At 51.7% G+C, this 23,779-nt stretch overlaps 3 protein-coding genes across 3 annotated transcripts; 1 reads left to right on the top strand and 2 right to left on the bottom strand.

Moving 5' to 3' along the window:
• The first annotated feature begins 1,649 nt into the window (after nt 1-1,649).
• Nucleotides 1,650-6,648, top strand: Shmt2 (serine hydroxymethyltransferase 2). Its single transcript, XM_047551406.1, has 12 exons — nt 1,650-1,782; nt 2,821-3,018; nt 3,499-3,578; nt 3,744-3,944; nt 4,234-4,315; nt 4,440-4,562; nt 4,682-4,821; nt 5,158-5,323; nt 5,536-5,635; nt 5,719-5,874; nt 5,957-6,064; nt 6,196-6,648. Exons 1-12 carry the CDS (start codon nt 1,750-1,752, stop codon nt 6,321-6,323), a joined length of 1,515 nt encoding a protein of 504 aa, XP_047407362.1. The 5' UTR covers nt 1,650-1,749; the 3' UTR covers nt 6,324-6,648.
• Nucleotides 6,649-6,831: 183 nt separating this feature from the next.
• Ndufa4l2 (NDUFA4 mitochondrial complex associated like 2) lies at nt 6,832-9,089 on the bottom strand. The gene is made up of 4 exons (XM_047551407.1): nt 8,971-9,089; nt 8,521-8,609; nt 7,682-7,742; nt 6,832-7,572 (listed from the first exon to the last, which is right to left on the bottom strand). The coding sequence occupies exons 1-4, from the start codon at nt 9,028-9,030 to the stop codon at nt 7,516-7,518; spliced, it is 267 nt and encodes an 88-aa protein (XP_047407363.1). The 5' UTR covers nt 9,031-9,089; the 3' UTR covers nt 6,832-7,515.
• Nucleotides 9,090-15,603: 6,514 nt separating this feature from the next.
• On the bottom strand, nt 15,604-22,986 carry Stac3 (SH3 and cysteine rich domain 3). The gene is made up of 12 exons (XM_047550532.1): nt 22,796-22,986; nt 22,040-22,106; nt 21,519-21,783; nt 21,190-21,287; nt 20,911-20,983; nt 19,301-19,398; nt 17,387-17,453; nt 17,150-17,196; nt 16,826-16,911; nt 16,581-16,632; nt 16,352-16,489; nt 15,604-16,171 (listed from the first exon to the last, which is right to left on the bottom strand). The coding sequence occupies exons 2-12, from the start codon at nt 22,103-22,105 to the stop codon at nt 16,073-16,075; spliced, it is 1,089 nt and encodes a 362-aa protein (XP_047406488.1). The 5' UTR covers nt 22,106; nt 22,796-22,986; the 3' UTR covers nt 15,604-16,072.
• Between the last annotated feature and the right edge of the window lie 793 nt (nt 22,987-23,779).

Below are 23,779 nucleotides of genomic sequence, written 5' to 3' on the forward strand. Positions count from 1 at the left end.
CTGACTGGGGTAAGAGGGGGTGCAGACAAGCTGAGGCACAGAGGAACAACTCCTCTTCATCCTGCTTTCCTTCCGTGGAGTCCGGGGTCAAGATGCCCACAGGGAGAGATCAGTGCTCACCAAGGGATTTCCCACTGGTTCCAGCCTGACAGTGAGTCCCAGGCATGCATGAGAGGGAAAAGTTAGTGAGCAGAAAGTAAATATCAGATGGATGGATGAATAATAGGATCAAGTGAAAGAAGGAAGATAGGGAGAGGTTCTGGGTCAGAGACTAGAGGAAGAAGAGCAAAGAGCCCTTCCTATACAGGACTTATTAGTGGGAACACCTGGGAAAGCTGAGCTTAGTGGGAAGGAAGTTAGATCTAAGGAGGGACTTCTGAGGCCTGGTATGAGATGCAGGTATGAATGAACAGAATCAACAAGTTAGCCTATCTAGGCCTCAGTCTCCCCAGTTGTAAAGCCATAATAAAAGTCACATTGCACCTGTTGAATTTTGTCACCTGTTCACTTCTTGACATCCCAATAATCAGTGAGCCCTTCTGGTATCTCCAGGGTGATGGCATACTGGCTTGAAGTAGGTCAATATGCCTATTGAATGAGTGTATGTGTAATGTTGCTGTGTAATGCAATGGTTTTCAAAACTTCTACTTATCAGAATTATTGAGGAGAGGTTTGGGGGTGTTTTTGAAATTCATTGAGGAGAGCACCCCTTCCCCCAGTCATTTGGAAATCTTTTGTTGAAGATATCAATGAGTCCCTCATTCAGGGGTTTTATCCAGATGCAGTAAGACTAAAAGGAAGTTCTACAGCCAAGCACAGTGACCAATCCTGTACCTGTAATCCAGCTACTCAGGTGGCTGAAGCAGGAGGATTGTACATTTGACACCAGACTGGGCAATTTAGAGAGACTCCATCTCAAAGCAAAATAAAAAGGGGGGGATGTGGCTCAATGGTAGAGCCTCCTGGGTTCAAGCTTCAGTGACACAAAATAAATAAATAGATAAGTAAGTAAATAAATAAAGAGGACTCACTGAGTACAGAATATCAAGTGAATAGGTAACAAAATAGAATAAATGCAACAGGAGGGGACACCTCATTCTCCTCTCAGCTATCTGAGGAGGAGAAGATGGCTTTGGAAGAGGAAGCAGTTTTGTGAGTCAGAGGAAGAGAAGGACAATCCATGGAAGCTCATGTTCACATACAAAGTCTCATTTAATCCCCACAACATGATATTTTATTATGACTTTACAAATGAAGAAACTGAGGCACAGAAAGCTAATGTGATACAGTCCTGGAGTTGGAACTTGGATTCAAGTCTCCCACCCTTTGAAACCACAATGATTTCCACTGCACTGTAGCTCTCTATCTTGTATGGGAGTCTCTGGATTTCCCAGACAGCGTAATGCTACTAGATATTCAGTAGGTATCCAATAAACGCTTGCCTTAACAATTGACAGGAAAAAGAAACCCCGAAAATCTTAGGATAATAAGGAGATGCAGCAGCCCAGGACCTCTTTTCTTTCAAGCAAGGTCCTTTAGCCTTGAGGCTACAGATGTGGAATGAGGCAGAAGAAAAACTACAATTCCCAAAAGGCTACAAAGGCGACACCATTGCGCACGCGTGTTCCCCTCCCCTTAACGGGCTTCTCGGGTCGTTCTCGCGCATGCGCTCTCCGAACGGTCTTTTCCAACCTCCTGCTACTCTCCAACCCTAGTTAGTGACTAGACCTTCTGCGACGTGGGCTTGCGATGCTGCCCTTCTCTCCCTTCTGGGTGGCTCGGGTAAGAACGGGGCTCCGGAGGCTGGGTGACCAGTGATTAGCCCCACTTCCTACCTTAGTGCCCATTCACAAACTCTCGAATTCTCTTGGCTTTTACACTGCACGTGTTCTGGGGCCTCAGCGGATGCGTAACTAGGGAATCCCAGAAACTCCTGGGTGCGCGTGGGGTGAACTGGGTTCTCTCTTCGTTCTGGCGGCCAGATGCCCCGTGCCTCGTGACCGCCCATTTCACGTGGCATTAAGGGAGAGGACAGCGCCGGCTGCCAAGCAGACCCTGTGCTGGCTAACGAGTGGGTTCTCGGCTTCGACCCGCAAGCTGAGCCTTTCCCGCCAGCCCTGAACCATGCAGATGATGCAACGAGCCCCACAGTTTTCATCAGGCAGGGGTCCCGCCGCAGCGTGGGCTGGAAGGAAGTGTAAAGGCTGGAAAGAAGTGTAAAGGTTGTGAGGTGACTAGGGGGACAGGATATGGGCTTGCGCCTCCTTGCGGGTCCACCCGCTCCCCTGATGCCCTCCCACCCCCAACACCTCTTTCCCAGGGACTGCTACAAGTCTGCCCTCCCACTTCCATTGCTCTGGAAACCACCTCTACATCCTGTGGCCTTAACCCCTGTCAACTTGGTCTCTTCTCCTGACTGGGGTATCAGTTTGTGGAGGCCCTGAAGAAAGGCCTTCTTGTTCCTATGGGTGGGGAGGTTCTGGAATCTCTGGCTCTCTCCTGAATTTGGGAGACATGGGCTTCCGGAGGACAAGATTTGCCCTGTGGCTTTGCAGAGTGGCTCATGGGTTGAGGTGGAGAAAGATTCTGAGGTGAGGTGAGTGGTGTGAATCAGAACTACCCCTCTGGACATTGATCTCAACCTTGGATCTAGAATTGGCTTTTAAAGGTGGAGATGGGGGTGGAGAGAACCGGAATAGTCTGGCTGGACAACTGACTGCCTGGTACAGAGCCAGAGGGCCCTATAAGCATGACTGCGGGTGATTGGGAGACTATTTGTCTGGACAATTTATATTTAACCATGGCTTTTCCCGCCCCCAGCCTCTGCAAAGATGTGGCCAACTGGTCAGGATGGCTGCTCGAGCTCAGCACAGCGAGGTGGCCCAGGCTCAGACTGGAGAAGCAACCACAGGTTGGACAGGCCAGGAGAGTCTGTCAGACAGTGACCCTGAGATGTGGGAACTACTACAGAAGGAGAAGGACAGACAGTGTCGTGGCCTGGAGCTTATTGCCTCAGAGGTGGGAGCTGGGGAGACAGGGCAGGGGTGGGTACAGGGAGTAACAAGTCATCTTACCAGTATTTCTTCACATCTCCCTGTCAGACTCAGGGCTTTTCTACTGGGCTTTATCTCCCTCTTTTTACTCTCCTCTGAAGCAAAGGCAAGGCCAGTTTATGGATATTTGGGCATTAGGGAGTTTCCAGAGCCTTCCAGGGTCCCTACAGCCTCAACTATTCCCTCCCTGCCTCCCAAGAGGAAAGAGGAGCCCAGGAACACAAATTTGAGTGCACAGGTGACCTTACTGGAACAACATCATGACAGCTGAGTTTCTGAGAGTGCTCCTTCTGGCCCTGCCCTATGTTTGGCAAAGAACTCAGAATTAACAGCTTTTTGTACAGCCTGACTACCCACTGCAGCCAGTGGGCTCTGGCAGGGCGGGGCTGTGGGGTCCAGGGGAAGGGACTCAATACCTTCTGACATTGCCCCCCCATCACCCCAGAACTTCTGCAGCCGAGCTGCGCTGGAGGCCCTGGGGTCCTGTCTGAACAACAAGTACTCGGAGGGTTATCCTGGCAAGAGGTGAGGGCTAGGTACCAGAGGGCTGGAGGGCAGCATCAGGGATGGTGCTCCCAGTGGTGGAACCTTCCTGTACCCTTCAGTGTTTATGGAGCAGTGACCTTCCCAGTCTTTGCTGCTGGTCTAGAGTTCTTTTTGTGTGCCCTTATGTACCTCTCTTCATGGCAGGTATTACGGGGGAGCAGAGGTAGTGGATCAAATTGAGCTGCTGTGCCAGCGCCGGGCCTTGGAAGCCTTTGACCTGGATCCTGCACAGTGGGGAGTCAATGTCCAGCCTTACTCAGGGTCCCCAGCCAATCTGGCTGCCTACACCGCCCTTCTGCAACCACATGACCGACTCATGGGGTTGGACCTGCCTGATGGGGGCCAGTGAGTATGGATGGGGCAGATACTGGGTTGTAGGCAGTACTAATGTGGCAAAGGAGTTACTGCATATCTATTGTGTCCCATATGTATGAGACATACTTGTCCCTGTCCAGCACGTTATAGTGGATGAGGAAGATAAGACCCCAGTCACATCAGTGTCCACCACAGAGTGGACAGAGCAATGAGATGCAGCAAGTTGGGGACAGAGACCTGTGGAGATGGGTAGGGAGGGAGTGAGGAAGTCTGAGAGTTTTTACACTCTGAGGCTTCCTTATTTCTTCTCACTTCCTAGTCTCACCCATGGCTACATGTCCGACGTCAAACGGATCTCTGCCACATCTATCTTCTTTGAGTCTATGCCCTATAAACTCAATGTGAGTGCTCTAGGGTATAGGGGGTAGTTGCCCAGACCCTGGTTCTCCCAGGCAGCCCTCAGGGTCAAGGAGAAACAAGCACTGCTGCCATCTCAGGCCTTTAGCTGTTTATCTGTCTGTCTAGCCCAAAACCGGCCTCATTGACTATGACCAGCTGGCACTGACTGCTAGACTTTTCCGACCACGGCTCATCATAGCTGGTACCAGTGCCTATGCTCGCCTCATTGACTATGCCCGCATGAGAGAGGTTGGTGGGGGGCTGGAGTACTGGCACTGTCCAAGGGGTTGGTGGGGAGATTGGGGGTAGCATTGGGAATGCCTGTCTGGGCCCTCCCCAGGCTGAGGCCTGTCTCTGTACCTGTCCAGGTGTGTGATGAAGTCAAGGCACACCTGTTGGCAGACATGGCCCACATCAGTGGCCTGGTGGCTGCCAAGGTGATCCCCTCACCTTTCAAGCATGCGGACATTGTCACCACCACCACTCACAAGACTCTTCGAGGGGCCAGGTCAGGTTCCCTGAGATCAGGTCTTGCCTTTCCCTGCCTTCACACCCTGCTCTGGGCTGAGTCTAAGAATTCATTCATTCCTACCTATAGCCTGGAAGACTTCCACTCAATCTGTGATGATTCTCCTTCTCTTGCTTGTGATGGCTGTTCCTTGGCAGGGGATTTGTGAGTGGGAATGAGGGACTGATCCCCTCCACCACTGGAATCCACTGTACAAAGGACAACTGAGGGGACTCAGAGGCCTCGAGAGCCCAGGCCAGCCAACTTCCTCTGATATCCCCAAATCCTTATCTTTTTATTTTTAGCTTAGATTCTAACCACTCACCTTCCACACAGGTCAGGACTCATCTTCTACCGGAAGGGGGTACGGTCTGTGGACCCCAAGACTGGCCGGGAGATACCTTACACATTTGAGGACCGAATCAACTTTGCTGTGTTCCCATCCTTGCAGGGGGGCCCACACAATCATGCTATTGCTGCAGTAGCAGTGGCCCTAAAACAGGTTGGGGATCCTGCCCTATGGGGGTGGAGGGACATTGGCCCCAATACTTAGATGCTTCACCTTGCTAACTGAAGTTGAAGCTGATGGATGGGAACTGCCAGGATGGGAGGTGTCAAAGCTGGAGTCCTGGAACCATGCTGTGTGTGAAGAGGCAGAAGGGGTAGGACTTGGGTCCAGGCCTGGGGTCACAGGTGCTACTGTCTTATTCCTAGGCTTGTACCCCCATGTTCCGGGAGTACTCCCTGCAGGTTTTGAAGAATGCTCGGGCCATGGCTGATGCCCTGCTAGAGCGAGGCTACTCACTGGTGTCCGGTGAGCCAAGGGGCTGGTGAGGGCTTTTATAGCCTCAAGCAGGGGTCCAAGACTCACCACTCCCTGATTATTAACCCCCTCAGGTGGCACTGACAACCACCTAGTGCTGGTAGATCTTCGGCCAAAGGGCCTGGATGGGGCTCGGGCTGAGCGGGTGCTAGAGCTTGTGTCCATCACCGCCAACAAGAACACATGTCCTGGAGACCGAAGTGCCATCACCCCTGGGGGCCTACGGCTTGGTGAGACCTGGCGCTTGAGGAAGGAAGGGCTCCCACACTGGGTGACCTTACCTATGCTAATCCTCTCTTCTGCTTCTCCCAGGGGCCCCAGCCTTGACCTCTCGGCAGTTCCGTGAGGATGACTTCCGGAGAGTTGTGGACTTCATTGATGAAGGGGTCAACATCGGTTTGAAGGTGAAGAACAAGACTGGTGAGCAGGCACACAGTCCCCTAGCCAGCCTATTTACTGCATTGTCTGCTCCATTCCTCAGCTGATCTCACTGCCTTCCCTACAGTGCTAATCTTTTTTTTTTTTTTTTTTTTTTTCCCTCACCACTCTAGCCAAGCTCCAGGATTTCAAATCCTTCCTGCTCAAGGACCCAGAAACAAGCCAGCATCTGGCCAACCTCAGACAAAGGGTGGAACAGTTCGCCAGGGCCTTCCCCATGCCTGGTTTTGATGAACGCTGAAAACACCTGGGAATCAAGGCCCACAGACTAGAAATTACCACCCCCACCTCACCTGGGCCAGTGGAAGGGAACGCTACTTACCATTCTAGTTTTTGGTGGAGGAGGTATAGTTCCCTTCCCAGAATTTGTAGCTGAGATTTCTTTTTTGTAACTAGATTTAGTAGGAGCCCCACTCTACCTCCAGCTTTCTGCCTAACCCTCTGCCATTATCAGTGTTATATAGACTCTTGCTCTTTCTTGGGGTGGGAGAGTTACCCAGCTGAGCCAGAGGAAGGGTTGGGTAGGCACACTCTCTGTTTTTAAATCTAATAAAATGCTCACCTGCCCTGAGTTTCTATTACTGTGGGAGGGGTCCCCTGGGCCAGCAGGTGATTTGACTCCCTCAAAGTGTATTTCTCCCTTCCCTCCACCGTCACCACCACTACCACCACAAGGCCCCCGGAGGCTGCAGCCTCCTCTCTGTCTCTGATCAGAGCCGACACCAGACGTGATTAGCAGGCGCAGCAAATTCAATTTGTTAAATGAAATTGTATTTTGCCCACGGCTGCTTCTGTTTGATCCCCTGGGACAGAGGGGAGCAAGGGAGGGGAGGGGAGAGGAGCCATGGGAAGCTGCAGGGGGAGGGCCAGGTACATGCAGGGAGGGGGTGCCATCAGTATGGGAGGCAGCAGGCTTGGGCAAGAGAGGAGCATGTAGCATGGTATGGGTGCCCCAGCCTAGGCAGGCTTTGCATAGGCGACGAGCCCATTCGAGCCTGAGCAGCACCACCCCTGGGCAGGCACTCAGCCTGGGCTCACGTGGGACCTGCCACGTTGCTTGGCACTCCGAGGTCCCTGCTTGTTGGCTCACGTCAGCCACGCTCAACACGTAGCCTGCACCACACCCTGCAAGTATGGGGTTGGAGTGCAGAGGGGCTGACTGGAGCCCTTTGGGTTGAACCCAGCTGCTGCCTGCCGTCCTGACTCCCCTGACTCCCCTCCCCCAAGTGGGACTAGATCCAAGGGTCAGAGACACTTCCGCTGCTGGGAGCAAGGGAGGATGGTGGGGGTGGAGTTGCTTTCTCTCTGCGTGGGAACCCAGCCTGTATAAGCAGAAGCTTGACAAAATGGCCAGACTGACGCCCCAGAGTCTGGGAGCAGGGAATGGAAGAAATGAGTTTGTGGTATACATGGAACTCGTGAGCCCAGTCTGTTCAGAAGTCTGGCCGGTCCTTCTTCAGCTTCTTATAGTCAGTGGAAACTGCAAGGAACTAAGAGGAGAGGGAAAGGAGGGTTGTCCTGACAGGCCTGCTTTGCCCCATAGGGGAAGCACCAGGAGGTGAATGATGGGAGAGCAACCCCAGAGTCACCTAGAGTTACCTTGTATTGGTCATTGGGGCTCAAACGGTTCCAGGGTTCTGGGTTGTTCTTCCGGTCCCAGCTGGGGAAGAGAGGAGAGGGTTAGGGTCTCCAACCTGGGAGCCAGGAATTCAGAACCTGAGTTCTAGCCAGTGCTGTGCCCCCACCCTAGCACCCCTCCCTGTCTCCTACCTTGGAGGCCCATTTCCTAGAGACTGACAGGGGAAGGGGCATGTTAGCAGGTGCTGACAAGTGAGACAAGCTTGTCACCATTGTCAGAGTGAGGCCTGGTGACAAAAGACAACCCAGTACAGGGACCCACCCCTTGCTTCCTTCTACCTTAGGTTAACCCCTCAGAGCAAAGTCTTGGGAATTGGGCAGAGCTCTCAAGGGGCAGGGGTTTCAGTGATGTGTCTTGAATTCAAACAATTCAGTGGGTGGGTGAACCTTTTACTTGTGAAAGGAATCAGGAATCTAAATTTTTGCTGTCTCCCGGAAGGGTGTTAGATCTTAGCACCAGCTCCCCCAGTAGCTCACCCAACCACACCCCCAGTCCACCTGCGAGGACACAAAGGTACCCAAAAGCCTGGCTGGCCACAGCAGAGCAGTGTTGCCATGGCAGCAGGGCCGCTGGAGCTGCACAGGTTCAGCTAGCTCAGAAACCCACCAAGTCCTCAAGCCACCAAGGAGTGAGGGGTCTCCCAAGTCAGGGCTCCAACCAGATGATAATGTCAGAAGTAAAGGGCCTTAGGATCCCTGCTAGGCCCACCCATTCTCATCATTCCAGAAAGGTTCATGCCTTCCCACTTTACTTTGTCCCACTCAGGACCCCTGCCTGCAGTCCCAAGCCCAACCCTTACCATACGTCTGGGCTGCGTAGGGCGAGTCGAAGCAAGTAGAGCGCAGCACTGCCCATGCCCAGACCTATGAAACCGATCATTGGGATGAGCTGCAGGGAAGACAAGGCATTTTCAGGGTCAGCCCCCTCCTCATAGTTCCCATTCACTTTTACAAGTTCAGTTTTTCTGCCTGCCAAACCTCCACCCAAGGTCTCCTTCTCCCTCCTTTCTGGGAGAGGGGATTTAGCACCTCTTACAAGCTGTGGTCTTTTTTACCCCTCAGCAAACCTGTTCAAGGTAATTTCCAGGGACATGGAGGCATATTACAGGGATAGATTAGGAAGGGGTGTCCCCAAAGGATGATTTGGAGCACTGGGAGAACTGGGCAGGAGGCAGGGCTCTGGAGGACTTGTGGGTAGGACAACATGAGAGTTAGTAGTTAGAATCCCAAGCTCTAAGGACCGAACTCACCCCTGGATGTCTTTTGATCTGCCGGTAGAAGCGGGCCCCTAGACTGGTTCCTGCCATCATGCCTTTCCAGTGTCTGGTGCTCTCCTGTGGCTCTGCTCTATTCCTTCTCCTGGGGTCCACCCCCCACCAGGGAGGGGTCAGCCTAGCCCAGCCCACTGGCTTCTTCAGACTCACCACACCCCACCCAGCTCGCTTAAGCCCGGCAATTCTAGGTCCAAAGTAGAGAGGAATTGTTGGGGAGTCAGGAAGGTTCTGCTCCCCAGCTCTCTCCTCTATGTGTCTGCACCCTGGCCCATGGGACACTATCATACTTGGGGCTTTAGGCCTCTGAAGGAGGGGCCCCACAGGCACCAAGGGACTAAAGAGTGATGCAAAAGTGGGACAGACAAACTGACAGACCTTCTGCAACATACAGGTAGAACTGTTCACAGGTCAACCAGAAGGGACCAGGGACTAGTGAGGGCATCTGCAGCACTTTCTTGACACCCCTTACCCCCTAGAGCCACCCAGGAACTACCAGGTCCTGATGATCCGATTCTGCCCCATCCCAGAGTAGTGGGAGGAGGGGGACAGATGGCCTCCCTAGAGTTGCCAGGCTCCTCTTGTTGTGAGCAGTTTCTCCAGGTTGTGTTTGGCCTGGAATAGTGCTTGGAGGCTGGGGAAGTCAGGTGTATCTGAATCAGGATAGAAGGTCAGTTGTGGCAGTTTGGGAGTCTGAGAGACTTGACTGCCTTGCCAACCTGGGGTAGAAGTGAAGATGGATCCCCACCACCACCAGCAAAGAGGCCACCCTCCACCTCTGTCTCTGGTTGTGGGACAAGAAGAGAATGGAATGAGGAAAACAGCCAGCAAAGATAGAAAAGATGAAGTAGGAAAGAGAACAAGGCACAGAGACAGAACTGCAGAGTGATTGCCTCTTGCTCAGCCAATTCAGGTGTATGCTATTGCTGCCAGGGTGAGAAGGCTCCCCGCCCCCATCTTTGGGGAATTGGAAGTCTTGGGGACGCAGGAGCCAGCTTCATCCGCTTTCCCCACTCCCACGCTAAACTCCACCATCAGCTCCCGCTTCTGCCGCTGGGATCCTGCCGAGGTCTCCCAATTCTATTCTCTGGATCCCGCCCTATGGCTGCACCGGCAGGGGTGAGCTATGCACCCGCCGCTGGGCCCCTTGGGGTACCAGAAAGGAGAAGAAGGCTGTTCCTGAAGACTCCCTTCCTTTCTCGATACCTCCCCCGCCCACCCGGCGCTGACAAGTGCGGCTGTAATTAGGCTGCGGGGTCCGGGGCTCTCCGCCTCCCTCCGGCGGATAATGAGATAAAGTGTCAGAGACATGGGGAGAACAAAGAGACAGAGACTCGCTACGATGTGTGTGTGTGTGTGTGTGTGTGTGTGTGTGTGTGTGTGTGTGGTGGGGGTGTGATGGTGGAAGAGGGGTGCTGACGGGAATGTCAGAGCCTTCAGCAGCGCAGAACCCTCTCTGAGCGCCTGCACCTCCAGGGCTGGGCCAGGGAGGAGGTGTCCTGTCACCCAGCGGCCCTCAGCCCGCCAGTCTCTGGGGCTAAAAATCAATCCCGGAGCTCTAGCTGGAGCGGTCGCCCAGCTGGGCTGCACATCTGGCATTCTGTGGCACAGCTGGGGAGTCGGGACACCGGGAGGGATGCTTGGCTCTTGCCGGCGCTCCTTTGCTCTGCGTCCCTCACTTTCCTCCCTCTGCCTTTTCTTCTGAGTTCTGGTGAGAGGGGCATGCGGTGCCACGGACCCTCGGTCCCGCTCCTTTTCTACAACTGCTACTGTTTCTCCTGCCTTGGGCTTTAACCCGCTCTCTGACCCTCCAATATGGGCTCTCCGCAACTCTGACCCTTAACTCACTAGTGGTCCTACTTTCTGTGAGCCTATTCCTAAGACCCTTCTCTTTTTTGGTTCCCATCCCTGAACCAAGAACGCTGGGGCTGAGCTGGAACACAGAACTTCTGGGTTCTCCCCTATCCACTTCCTCCCTCTTTCTCTCTCCCTCCCTAGTCTCCCCCTTCCCTGCACTTTCTCACCACAATGACTCTGGCAGTCCACGCAGGCCCACCGGGGTGAGGGACCTCCAGAGTCATTAGCCACGAATTAGGCGCGTCCTGGGGTCGGGGCGGGATCAGAATGAACACTAAATTCCACCAGGACCCTATCCGCGAGCAGGCGGCGCAGCGCGTCAAACGCAGTTAGGCTCGGGGGTGCTAGCTGGTACCCGGGGCGCTGGGCGTGGGCGCCCCCTAGAGGCCGAGCGGCTCCCAAACTGGGGGAGAGGCCTTTGGTGTCCACTGTGAGGAAGTGCCGGCCCTACATGCCCAGTGTTTGGGCAGTTAAGTCTGAGCCTGCGAATGTATAGGTTCACTCCCCACGGGTCACTCCCGCTACTCCCGCCACCAGGGCAGTAAGTCCCTCAGTCTTCACTCTTCTGGTGTGAAATGGGGCCAGAGCGCGCAGAAGATTCTGCCTTGCCGGCTGCAAGCGGTATCCTAGGTTCTGACTGGTTCCTCCCATCATACTGGACTCGGACGCCCAGGGACTCTGTCTCCACTCTAGGGTTATAGGTCCTGAGATTCCACATTCTGACTTGGCCTGCCCTAGCCTCTGACCTTCTTTCTTCATCGAACCATCTGGCTGGCTGGCTCTGTCTCTTTGAGTATGTCTGTGTCTCTCATATTCTGGTTGTGTATGTCTCTCTGCTGCTGTCCTTTTACCCAGCTTTGTCCTTCTGCATCTGTCTCTTTCTTGTGTGTCTCTCTTTCCCTCTACATCTCTCTGTCTCCCTGTAGCTATCACTACAAATGCCTCGCTCTGTTTTCCCCTTCCACCTATTCCCCACCTCTATTCCTATTTTCCGGCTTGCTGCTCCTATGAGGCTGCAGCAGTCCAATGGGATAGCCTGGAGACACCTCAGGACACTGCCCAGGGTCTCCCTCCCGGTCACCTCCACATGCCCGTCACCTCAGCGCTGCCTCGATCTTCCTGCTACAGCTGTGGGATGTGGAGAGGCGGCTCGGGAGGGAAACCACAGTGCCCAGCATCTGCTCGGGAGCCCCGGGCCCCCTGACCCTCTGTGCCACTATTAAGGACGCGGGATCCCGAGGCTCCAAGATGATCATGATTGCATCGGTCAGACAGAAGCGGAGCTGGGAGCTGTACGGCAAACGAGCAAACCAAGGAGACAAAGACGCCCATGCCATCTGTTTATGTAAAGTGCTCTCCGCCAGGGACCCCGGCGTCCCAGTGTTTGGCTTAGTTGGGGCAGAGGGTCATGAGCCGCTCCCGCCTGGCGCCCCCGCTGCGTCTGGTCTTTCTCCTTCCCCAGCACCCAGAGGGGCCACCAGGCGAGCGGAACGGGGAGGGGGCTGGGGTGTTGATGTGATTGGAGCGGACGCGGCTGTTTCTTCAATAATGGATGGAGATGATGCGGACCGCGGAGCCGAGCCGGTCGGAAGAGGAGAGAGGAATAGAAATAGGGAGAGGAAGGAGCGGGGGCGGGAGACTCACCCAGTCACTCACGCGCGCGTGCGCATATACACATACACGCTCGCGTCACACTGTCATTCGGGTATACACCGCCGCGCGGCTCACACCCAGGCACACGCCCACGCGCTGTCACCGAGACACACACCTGCAGGCGGAGACGCTGGAGCAACACACACTCACCAGTGGCTCTTCCTGATTTTCACACATACAGGCCTGGAGGCAGAGACACTTGGAGACATGCTTGCATGCAGCTGGGGCACACCCAGGCGTGAAGAGCGCATAAACACGTAGATACACCAAAGCACATATCAACATCCTGACACCTAGACACCCTGAGGCTTGGAAATCAGAGATGAGGGTGGGAGTGGGAAATGGACAAACCCAACAATATTGTATATTCAAGGACACAGACACAAAGTCAGAGCCCAGAAATGGATATAAAGCTGGTACAGAGACACACCTCACACACCCTGGGCACAGACACGACACACCAGGAGTATAGGTGCTCATAATTGTCATGGGCACAGAAAGATCTCACCACCCACAGCCACTTAGAGGCTCAAACCCACGCATAAGCAGGAGCTGCCATCTGTGCTCCTCTGGGTGAAGTGTGGCCCAGAGGTCACCAGGGTCCCCAGAGCAGACCTTGTTAGCCTATGTTAGCCCAGCAGTGTAATGAGATGATGCTGACAGGAGGCACCTGGGGCTGTGGACTGAGAGGCCTGTAGGAGGTCCATCTTGGCAGCCTGCAAGCTTTCTTCTCAGGCCTTCAGAGAGGGTAGTGTGGTCCTTGGGCAGCCACTGCAAGCAGTCCCAGGGGGTTGCTGCCCTGACTTATGCAGTTGGCATGGTGCAGGGTTGGAAGGTGGGGTAGGACCATGGGAGGACAGTGGCAGCACTGGGGGATTCCCAGGACCCTAGGAGGGCTTCAAAGTGAGAGTCCTACCTCTCTACCCCACCTTGACACCCTTGCTGCCCAATCTTCTGACTTCAAGGAGCACACCCCCCACCTCAAGAGTGGAGTGGACAGTAGAGAAGGGTGGGATTCAAGTTGAGTCTTGGACCCCAGTACTCTGGTCCTTTCTCTGATCTATTTTCAATTCAGTCTGCTCCTTGGCCCAGACTTTTGACCTTTGCAGCATGAGGCAGCATCATCCATCACCCAGGCTGCTGCTGTGGGAATGGGAGGTGCTGGGGGCTCAAACAGGGTCACTGTCTTGCCTGCCGTCCTCACCTGAGACTTGCTTCTCTCAACCGTGGGCCAGGGCTCAATCTGTGAGGAGAGTACAGAGCAGAAGAGCATGATCATGGGGCTCAATTGTGACACTGTGTCTTCTCTCCCCACCCCTGGTACCCCAATATCCCTCCTTCCAGCTCAGCACAGCCTGTTTCCCGACTCCTCCCGCCCCCCTTCTCTCGGGCCCTTTGCTTAATTTCCTATTAACTGCTGATAAATCCAATTAAACCGCCGCTCTAATTAGGGACAGCTGCCGGCTCGGTAAGAGGAGGGGGGGCGCTCCCCGAGTGTAAGGGGAGAACAGCCGCTCTCCCTGCTCCTCGACACCCCCACACCAGCATCGCCGCCCAATGAGCCAGTAAATTGGTTTTGCTTCAGCACTGTGTGTGTGTGTGTGTGTGTGTGTGTGTGTGTGGTCGAGGCAGAGGGGGCCTCTGATTTTGAGCCCCTCAGACCGCTTGATGAATAGAGGTGATCAGAGCCCTGGCTGTCTCTCCCCTCACACACTCGTGGTAGGCGGATCTCAAGGAGGGATGGGAGTAAAAGGTTTACTGTGTGTGATTGTGGTGTGTGCCTGTGCCTGAAACCTGTTCCTATCCTAACCCAAGCATGATCAAAAGGGGTCTGCTTGAGTCTTCCTGAATGATCCTGTTCCTCTCCCCGCATCCGGGACAGTCAAGGGCAAAGGGAACAAGAAACTGAACCCAGTTCTGCAGCGAGTCTTCTTGCGTGCTTCCCTACCCCCATCTCACTTCAGCCTTCTGTAAGGAAGGGGGGGGGACGCTCGTCCCGGGCCCTCCACTTCCCCAGCCCAGCTGAGCCTCTGCCCTCCCTCCGCCAGCAGCAGATGGTGCCCGGGCTCCCGCTGCCAACCTTGCTAGGCGATGCCAACCTCAGTCCTGGCAGACAACGGGCAGACGAGAAGAGGAGCTTCTGACTGGCCAGGCTGACCCTCCCCCACACGCCATCAAGCCCAAGACCCTCAGCCTGCCTCATTCCAGCGACCACCTAAGGTTGCCTCTCACTGGTCGGTTCCCAGGTCCCCAATCTCCTCGTCTCCTGCTCCCTTCCCCACACCTTCCCGCTCCTCGCCACCTGCCGCCCTGACCAGGGCCGGCGTATTTGCATATTTGCATATGCAAATAACAACATTTGCATACAGCGCGCCGCAGGGGGTCTCGGCAAAAGCCAGTTAGCTGTCTGCCCCGCGTCCTCACACTCCGTACCTGTCGGAAAGGACTGGGGCAGGGGCCGCGCGGGAGGGGTTAGGCCCCCCGGCATCGCTAACTGGGCTCCCGGAGGACTTGAGGAAGTGTTGCCATGGAGACGGCACGCACCCCACCCCCTCCAGGCCTAGGGTCTCAGGCTTGGTGTCTCTGGTTTTCTCCCCTTGTCCACCCGCCACAGCCGGTCCCCATCCTTCGCTCTCCAACCGAGATCTTGCATCGCCCCCTGGTGGCCTAACTCGGCGCTGAGCCAGGTTCTAAAATGTAAAGGGCCGCCGGCGGCTAAATCACTAAGAGCTAGGGGACCTATCTTTGCACGCAATCCTGCTTCTAGCAGTGGGGGCGCTAGAATGGTGACTCTAGTCCGGCTCCCTTTTCTTCACTGCCAAAAGAGGCCTCTCCTGACGAATTCACCTGTCTCCCTGCCTGCCATCAGTATCAGCCCAGATAAGTCTGATACCCGATGGAGAGATTGGGGACAGCTGGGAAGGATTCTGCACCTCTTTGCAGGCTTTCTTCTCGTCCCCAAAGAACAAACTTTTCTAACTTTTGTTCAAACTTCATTTATTTGGTACTGTGGATTAAGCCCAGGAGCACTTTCCCACTGAGCTACACCCCCAGTTTCATCATCATCATCATTATTGTTGTTGTTTGTTTTTTGAGACAGGATCTCACTAAATTGTCGAGGCTGCCCTCCAATTTGGGATCCTTCTGCCTCAGCCTCGCGATTCGTTGGGATTACAGGCGCACACTACCGCGCTTGGTTGGTCAAAAAAAAAAAAAAAATTCATAACATTCAAATAAATTCGTCCCCGCGGTACCCCTCCGCGCCTCTTTAGTGGAAATGCATTCTCTCGCAGGATAGACCGAGAAGTTGCGGATGCACCGAGAAGTTGCGGATGCACCGAGAAGTTGCGGATGCGGGCTGCTCTGGGCACCAGGTATCTGAGGCCCTAGGCCAGGGATGGGGAGGGAGGCGGGAACCAGTCCCTTCCCAGAAGCCCCGGGCACTTTCTGGAGGGCCTTCCCAAACCCCGCGCCCCAGCAGTACAGTTACTCTTGTCCCTTTCCTCCCCCACCTCCACTGGGCCCGCCCAGAGTGGGGATGGGTGCTTCCCGACTGCAGGCGCCCGCACGCCTAAATCTCCTCCAGGAAGTCGGTGGGAAACAGCCCCACCTTGCGACCGGTGTAGACCTTGACATAGCCGCCGGCTTCGTCTCCTTTCTGCACCACGATCTAGAAAATTAAAGTATTAGAGATTAAGAAAGGAATCGAGGGAAAAGGCAGAAGATGAGAGCAGGAGATCCTGGGGTTACAGAAGCTCGTCCTAGTGTCATTAATGGGTTAATAACTTCAAGGAGTGTAGTCGACTGAGGAGCCTTCAGGCCTGGTTTTGGGTTAGGGTACCAGAGCTACCTGGTCCTTCTTGAGAGTGATCTGTCCAATCTCGCGGTTCCCCACGAAAGATCTCGTTACGCGGTGCACGCGTTCTCCAGCCCGGACTCGAATGATGAAGTTTGGAGGGAAAAATCCAACCTTCTCCCCGATTTTCCCCTAAGGAAAACAATAGGGAAATTCAGTCTCTCACTTCAGGTTTTATACTCAACCCATACCCCAGCCCTAGCCCCTGCCGTTTTTCTCTTACTCGCCACCACTCCTCATTGGAGTCATCAATGACTGTGATCTTCTCTCCTGGCCTGGGAGAGGAAGAAAGGAAGGGACCTTTACGATTTAGTGGCCTCCATCATATACTACTCCCTGGGTGTGCCCCAGGCACAGCCCAAATAGAATCCAAGTCTGAGGTTCCCCTTTTTCTTTTCCCACAGGGAGTCAAGTTCTCCCTTCTTTATTCCCCAGTACTCCCCACCCTCTCCTCTGAAGGCCTCTCACGGAAAATCCAGATCGTCCTTCTCCAGGGCTTTGAACCGATAGAGAGCCACAAAGTAATGAGACTGCTGGAAGCCAGGCTGCTTGTGCTGGGGGTGAAAGGGGGTAATGAGTTTCAGGGCTCCTCTACCCCACATTGGGGAACATTCTTCAGACACACTGCATTCCAACTCCTAGGTCTTGAGCTGTGTGTGTGTGTGTGTGTGTGTGGTCTGTATGTGGCAAAGCGAGAAAAAGGGTGATGGGAACTTCTGCTGAGGCCATACATGGTGTCAGACCTGGGTTGGGGAGAGGACTGGGATCCTTGCAGGGAGAAAGGATTCTCACTTTGTCATCAGGTGTCTTCTCAGCCTTCTTGTTCCCTTCAGGGTTACCTGAGATGGGAAACACCAACTAACGTTGTTGCTTCCTGCAAGGCAGGCTTCATTCTCTTTCCCTTGTGTTGAAAGGCCACCTCTTTATTTTTAAACCTGACCCAACCCTTGTCTCTTCATTCCCTGTGCCACACACAATTGAACCCCTAAACCTACCCCATCTCTGTGGATAGAGGTGGTTGACACTCACCATCCTGGGGTTTGCCTTCCTCTGGTCTGGTGGACTCTGGCTCCTCCTCCATCATGGCTGCTAGAGGCTGGAGGAGGTCCCAGAGTTAGGGAAATGTTACTTTGGGAACCATCCCATGCTTACCCTGGCTCTCCAGTCAGGTCAGAGAACTATAGAATTATAGGATCTTAGGGTTGGAGGGGAAAGAGGAAACATCTAGTCTAACCATCTGTTTCATGCAGAGATTTCCTCTGAAACAGTTGGTAGGTAGGTCACCCACATTGTGCTTGAATGTAGCTAATGACATGAAGTTTACTACCTTACAAAGTAACCCTGTGCACTTTTGGGGTAATTCCCTGTATTAAACCTATGTTAGTCTCCCTGTAATCTTTAGTTATTGGTCTTCATTTGCCCTCTAGAACTATAAATGTGAAACAAATATGGCCTCCTTAAATAGCTGGGGACCGTTGACGTGTCCTTTCTGTTTTTTTTTTCTCTAATTTTTAGTCCCTTCAAACCATCACCATGATTCCAGGTCCTTCATTGTACTGTCTGATCTTTAAAAGTATTTCAGTGTATAAGAGAAAAATGGGCTGGTGCAGTGGCACAGGCTTGTAATCCCAGTGACTTGGGAGAGTAAGGCGGAGGATCACAGGTTCAAAGCTAGTTTCAGAAACTAGTGAGGCCCTAAGCAACTCAGTGAGACCCTGTCTCCAAATTAAAAAAATAAAAAGGATTGGGGATGGATCTCAGTGGTGGCAAACCCCTGGGTTCAATCCCTAATACAAAAGAGAGAGAGAGAGAGAGAGAGAGAGAGAGAGAGAGAGAGAGAGAGAGAGAGAGAGAGAGAGAGAGAGGTGGGGGAGAAATGGGCAGCAGTTTTCATAATTCCTTTAAGAGAACAGAACCTAACAGTATGGTACCCCTTCCAGAAAGGGTAGCAAATCACATTGCTAGGGTGTTGGAAGTCCTAGTTTACACCACTGAAATTCTTAATCTGTGCCCAACCTCCTTATCAACTATTCCAAAGCCAGATCACTGCTTCTTTACAGTTGACTTTTCTTGATTCTCAAACAGATAAGTACATTTTTAAGAAATTTCAAATTATAAGTTTTAGCTCTTTCTTTTAGTCTGTAACAATTTAAAATATATTATTCATTATATAAGTTTTCCCTCCTAGCTTTTACACAACTTAATGAACATACCATTATCTTCATTTTTATCAGTGAGAGAAAAAGGTCATCAGTGAGGACCATGGGTCAAATCATGTTGTAAGGCCTCAGAAATCTCCCTTTAGTTGAACACTCCTAAAGGACCTGGACTCCTTGCTACTGCCATTCAATCAATTTGAGGAATTGATCCAACTGTAACTATCATCCATATTAGTCCATACTCATTGTCCAGAAAGATATAAATTCCTTGAAGAACCAAACACAAGTCTATGATATTATAATCTAGCAAAACTCTATTATAAAAGGAAATGAGGCTGCTCTTAGCCAATAGCTTTGTGCTTCAGTTTCATTGTCTGTTAGATGAATGGGTCTGACTGAATGATCTTCACAGACCCTCCTTGCATGGTTCTAGAATTTTGATTACTTGGTATGACAAATTCTTTTCCCCAAATCCAAAAGCACAACTCATGCCTTTGTCATCCAGTAATGCCAAGGACCTGGGGCCTAGCCTTCTGTGGTAATCTGACAATTTCAAAAGGAAGTTGAGAAAATACACCCCTTGACAATAAGTTTGTAACCAAGGCCCATGGTGATCTACAGCAGGTCTATAAAGTCCTCTATATTTGCATGCAAAAATCTGTCTGTTAGGAATTGTGACATTTGGGGGGGAAAGGAGTTTAGCTCCTGTCAGCTTTCCAAAGGGGAAAATGACCTGCCCCATGGAGTTCCTGGTAAAGACCAAATAGGGATGTGTGATGCTCACATTTTTTTTATCTGCCTGTCCCTTCTTCCGTTCCTTGTTTGCCATGATCACCCCAGTGCGCAGAGTTTCAAACACAGGATCATTGCGATTGGCAGCAGCTAGTGAAATGGGAAGTGAAAGAAGACATTACAGGAGAGGCAGAGAAAGGCCTGGAGGAAACAGACCTCCTAAAGAAGAGAGAAGCGGGATTGGGTAGACAGGAATCCATGGTAAATGTGTGTGTGTGTGTGTGTGTGTGTGTGTGTGTGTGTGTGTGAGAGAGAGAGAGAGAGAGAGAGAGAGAGAGAGAGAGAGAAAGGGGTGGGAAGGGTTAGAGAAGGGTCAGCTGCATAATATCAAACTATAAAGGGCTTTAAAAAACATCACTGGAGCCAGGCATGGTGGCGCACACCCAGTGACTTGGGAGGCTGAAGCAGGAGGATTGCAAGTTCGAGGCCAGCCTCAGCAACCTAGCAAGGCCCTAAGCTATCTATCCAGATTCAGTCTCAAAATAAAAAATGAAAAAGACTGGGGATGTGGCTCAGTGGTAAAGCACTCCTGGGTTCAATCCCTAATACCCCCTCAAAAAAAAAATCACTGGAAAAGTAATGTAATGGAGAAAAAAATATTTATCAGAACTCCTTCCAGGCAGAACATTATATGACATTGGAAAGACAATTTTGTACATTTTTTGGGAGTTGAGGCAGGCTTTGGAATCACTGCTCCTAAGAATGGTCTCTTAACTGCTGGCTTCTGCTCAGCTGAGCAGCATGTGGAAACTGTGTTACAACCAGTGGGCTCTTTTTCACCCATGCTTCTCACACAGTTTGGCTTCTCCTCCAAACAGACGTTGAGCAAATTGTCAATGAATAAATTTTTAAGGATTGTCAAATTAGGAACTTTCCAGGTTGTCCAGACTTTTGGGTCTGGCCCTGAGTCTGGCATAATACTATAACAAATATGAGGACAAGGCTGGGGTTGTGGCTCAGTGGTAGAGCGCTTGCCTAACATGCCCTGGGTTTGATCCTCAGTACCACATAAAAATAAAATAAAGGTATTGTATCCACCTACAACTACAACAAAATATTTAAAAAAAAGATAAGGACAGTCTAAAATCTTTGTTCTTGCTCAGAAATGGTTTTGCATGTGAGAAACACAGATTCTGAAGTTTGCAGATTAAGGTCTCAGTCTTAATTCCACCTCTGGAGCTACATGTAGTTCTAGCTGAATCTTGCTCTTCTTAGTTTACAAACAGGTTCTCTCTCTCTCTCTCTCTCTCTCTCTCTCTCTCTCTCTCTCTCTCTCAAGTAGAGCTGAGGATTCAACCCAGTGACAACTGAGCATCATTCTAGTCTCTCTTTTTTTTTTTTTTTTTTGAGACAGGGTCTCACTAAATTGCTCACACTACCCTCCTGCTTCAGCTTCCTAAGTAGCTGGGATTATAGATGTGTGCCATTATGCGTGGCTAAAACAGGAATGTTGACTGCATCCAAAATGACTCTAAAAATATTAGGGAAAAACTATGGGAAATAGAATGTTTCTGTTTCAGAATCTGGCTTCCAAAGCTAAAAGTGGTGTGAAACCATCTCTGGGGTTTGCCCACTCCCTCAGGTTCCATATGGGACACTTACAGAGATCTTGGACACAAGCATATTGCTGGTTGCTGTAGAGTGGGGAGCTATAGGCCCGACGGAAACCCGGTGGCTGTAGGATAGGATGGGGGGAACATTAGAGGTAGTAAGGTGGGGCCCAGCACCCCATTTCTCCCATGAGTGCTTACCCCTTTTCAGAATAAAAGAGATGGGCTGAGAAAGCAGGAAGATGTATGGGATGTCTTGAGGGACCAATAAAGGGGTAACTGGAAACACGTGCCCTCCCTTCTACTCATTCATTCCCCAGAGCCTACTCACAATTTTGCCGAAGCATCTCTGCATTTCCACATAGGACTGACAATGTTCATGGATGTTGGTTTTGCAGTTCTTACAACGGAGCCCAAATTTGTTATTGACTTGGGAGGGGGAGAACATTGGGTAAGGATCCAGTTTGCCCTTTCCCTTTGTACCCCGAGTCTACTCTAGCTCCGTGCTTCCCTCTTCTGGGACCCTCAATCTCTAATCATATTTTCATAAACTGAATCTTGCCACAGCCCATCTATCCATTATAAATATTTCTCTCCTAGAACCTCTCCCCACCAACTGCCTTTGACATCACACTCTCTCCACTTCCCTCCATGACTCACGCACAATCATCCGGGCACAGACATCACAGAACTTTGGCTTCTTGAAGAAGTGATCTTTGAATTTGTGGGGCTTGTCATTGATAAGCTTAGGAGGTTCTGGGGGTGGCTCCTCCTCTTCTTCTTCCTCCTCCTCTTCCTCATAGATGTAGTAGATGGGCCCACCCCCAGCTCCCACTGCCTCCCCATTGGCCTGGGGCTCTGGGGGAAGCTCCATCTCCTTTGTCCCTGGAGACCCCTTCCTGAATAACTGCTTCAGCCGCTGTAACTGAGGGAGTGAAGGAAATCCAGTGTTAAAAGGACTTTCACTCTTCCTAGGGTAGCTGGAGCTAAAGCTAACTGGACATTTTCCTAGCTTGGGGCAGGCAGTGTGCTCCAGGATTAGGGGTCTGGGGTGCAGGTGCTGAATAGCATTCTAACAATAAATGAGTCACACACAAGTGGGATCATTTCAGGCACTTTCCTTCAGAAGCTGTAATGGCTTCCCAACCACCCACACCCAGTGGTGAGAGGCCCAGACTCACCCCACTTTGCGGAATCTCTGCTGGGAAGGAGGGCTTAGGGGACTCCAGCACCTCCTTTTCTGTCATCCTGCAAGAGGTTGGACCCCACTATGAAATCTAAACCCTAAATGCCATTCTTCCCTCCCTTATTCCTGTCCCTTGAAGTAGGGTGGTCCTTGAAGGGGAAACTTTGGGAAAATTTTGATTAGACGGAGATCTTTTAGCAGGGTTTATGAACAGAAAGAGTCCATGAAGATCTAGAAAAAAGACCAATCAATAGGCTGAAGTTTCTCACACTGATACCCACCCTTCTAGGGGCAGCCCCAGAGTTTATAGCCCCAACACAGTATCAAGGCTGTCTGGGTTCAGTCATTTTCCTACAGTTACTCATGGGCAATAGAAATGTGACACACCTTCTCACATCCCCTCTTCAAGTTTAACTTTGCATCCTGGAGTGCACACATGGAGGGATGGACTCATACATTTCCTTCCCTTCTTTCCTGAACCCTGGGGCCCATGCCTAGTTCTGTCCCAGCCTGCCTCAGGCCTCAGCTATTTTAGGTTTTCAGAGTAATATGAGCCTTTCCTTCCCTTACTTTGTTCCCTGGACCCCACCCCAACCCCCACCTTCAATCCTAGCTCATCCTGGAGTAAAGTAACAATTTCCCTTCTAAAACCCAACTACTCACAGACAAGGAGAGAAATGAAGAAGCTGAATAGACTATGGATTGGGGTGAGCAGTCCTAGAAATGGAAAGAGGATGAAGAGGAAACTTACGTTTGGAATTCCCTAAACCAGTTCACAGTCTCCGGAGGGAAGAACGAGCCCCTGGGACCTTGATGGTGGTGCGAGGGGAGGACTGGTCCTCTTTCTTGGGGGCCAAGCCCCCCCAATTGCCTCTGTACTCACACCAGTTACCCAGACGGTATTTGTAGGCCGCTAGCCTCTTGTCTTGGTGTCAGTGTGAACTGACAGGGCTGAAGGAAAATGGACAGCTGAGCAGCACAGCTGACATGGAGAAATTGGACACGGGAGGAGGTCTGGGGCAGGGCTGGACCCTAACTCCTCCCATCCCCCAGGGTTGTCCTTCCCTGATTCTTATTGTGAGCAGGTCAGTACCTGCTAGTCAGGAAGGGGCAGTTTGTCTTCAAGCCACATAACTTGAGGGGATTATATTTATTGTGTGTGTGTGGGAGGGGCACTGGAGATTGAACCAGTGGCATTTTACCACTGAGCTACATCCCCAATCCTTTTTAATTTTTATTTTGATAGGGTCTCACTAAGTTGTCCAGGTTGGCCTCAAACTGCAAGTCCACCTGCCTCAGCCTTCCAAGTTACATGGCATCACCATGTCTAGCCTTATTAGAGGGGGATTTTAGATGTCTGAAGATGAAGTCAAGATGAATTATAAACCAATTTTACGAAGGACCCGAAACCTTCCCAATTCTACCCTCCCTAGGCTACTTTAGTAACTAGACGTATCTCAGCCACTGTCTTCCTGTGGCTATGTGTTTGTATACCCTCAAATACTGATCTAGCTTCAAGCCTTTAGTCTTAGGAAAGGGTTGGGAACTGGTGAGGAAAGGATAATTTGGATTCTTGGAGCCCTCTTATCAGTCACATGAGATTGATTTCTCATCTGTGGTGGTCAGGGGAACATACTGTAAGGGAATAAAGAATACATAGCACTGCTTTTGTTCCTTTCCACTGCTCTCTTTTAGAGAAAGTAGTCTTGTAGACTTCTTTTAGACTTTCTTTTAG

Source organism: Sciurus carolinensis, chromosome 4, assembly GCF_902686445.1.
Source record: "Sciurus carolinensis chromosome 4, mSciCar1.2, whole genome shotgun sequence".
Taxonomy (NCBI): Eukaryota; Metazoa; Chordata; class Mammalia; order Rodentia; family Sciuridae; genus Sciurus; species Sciurus carolinensis.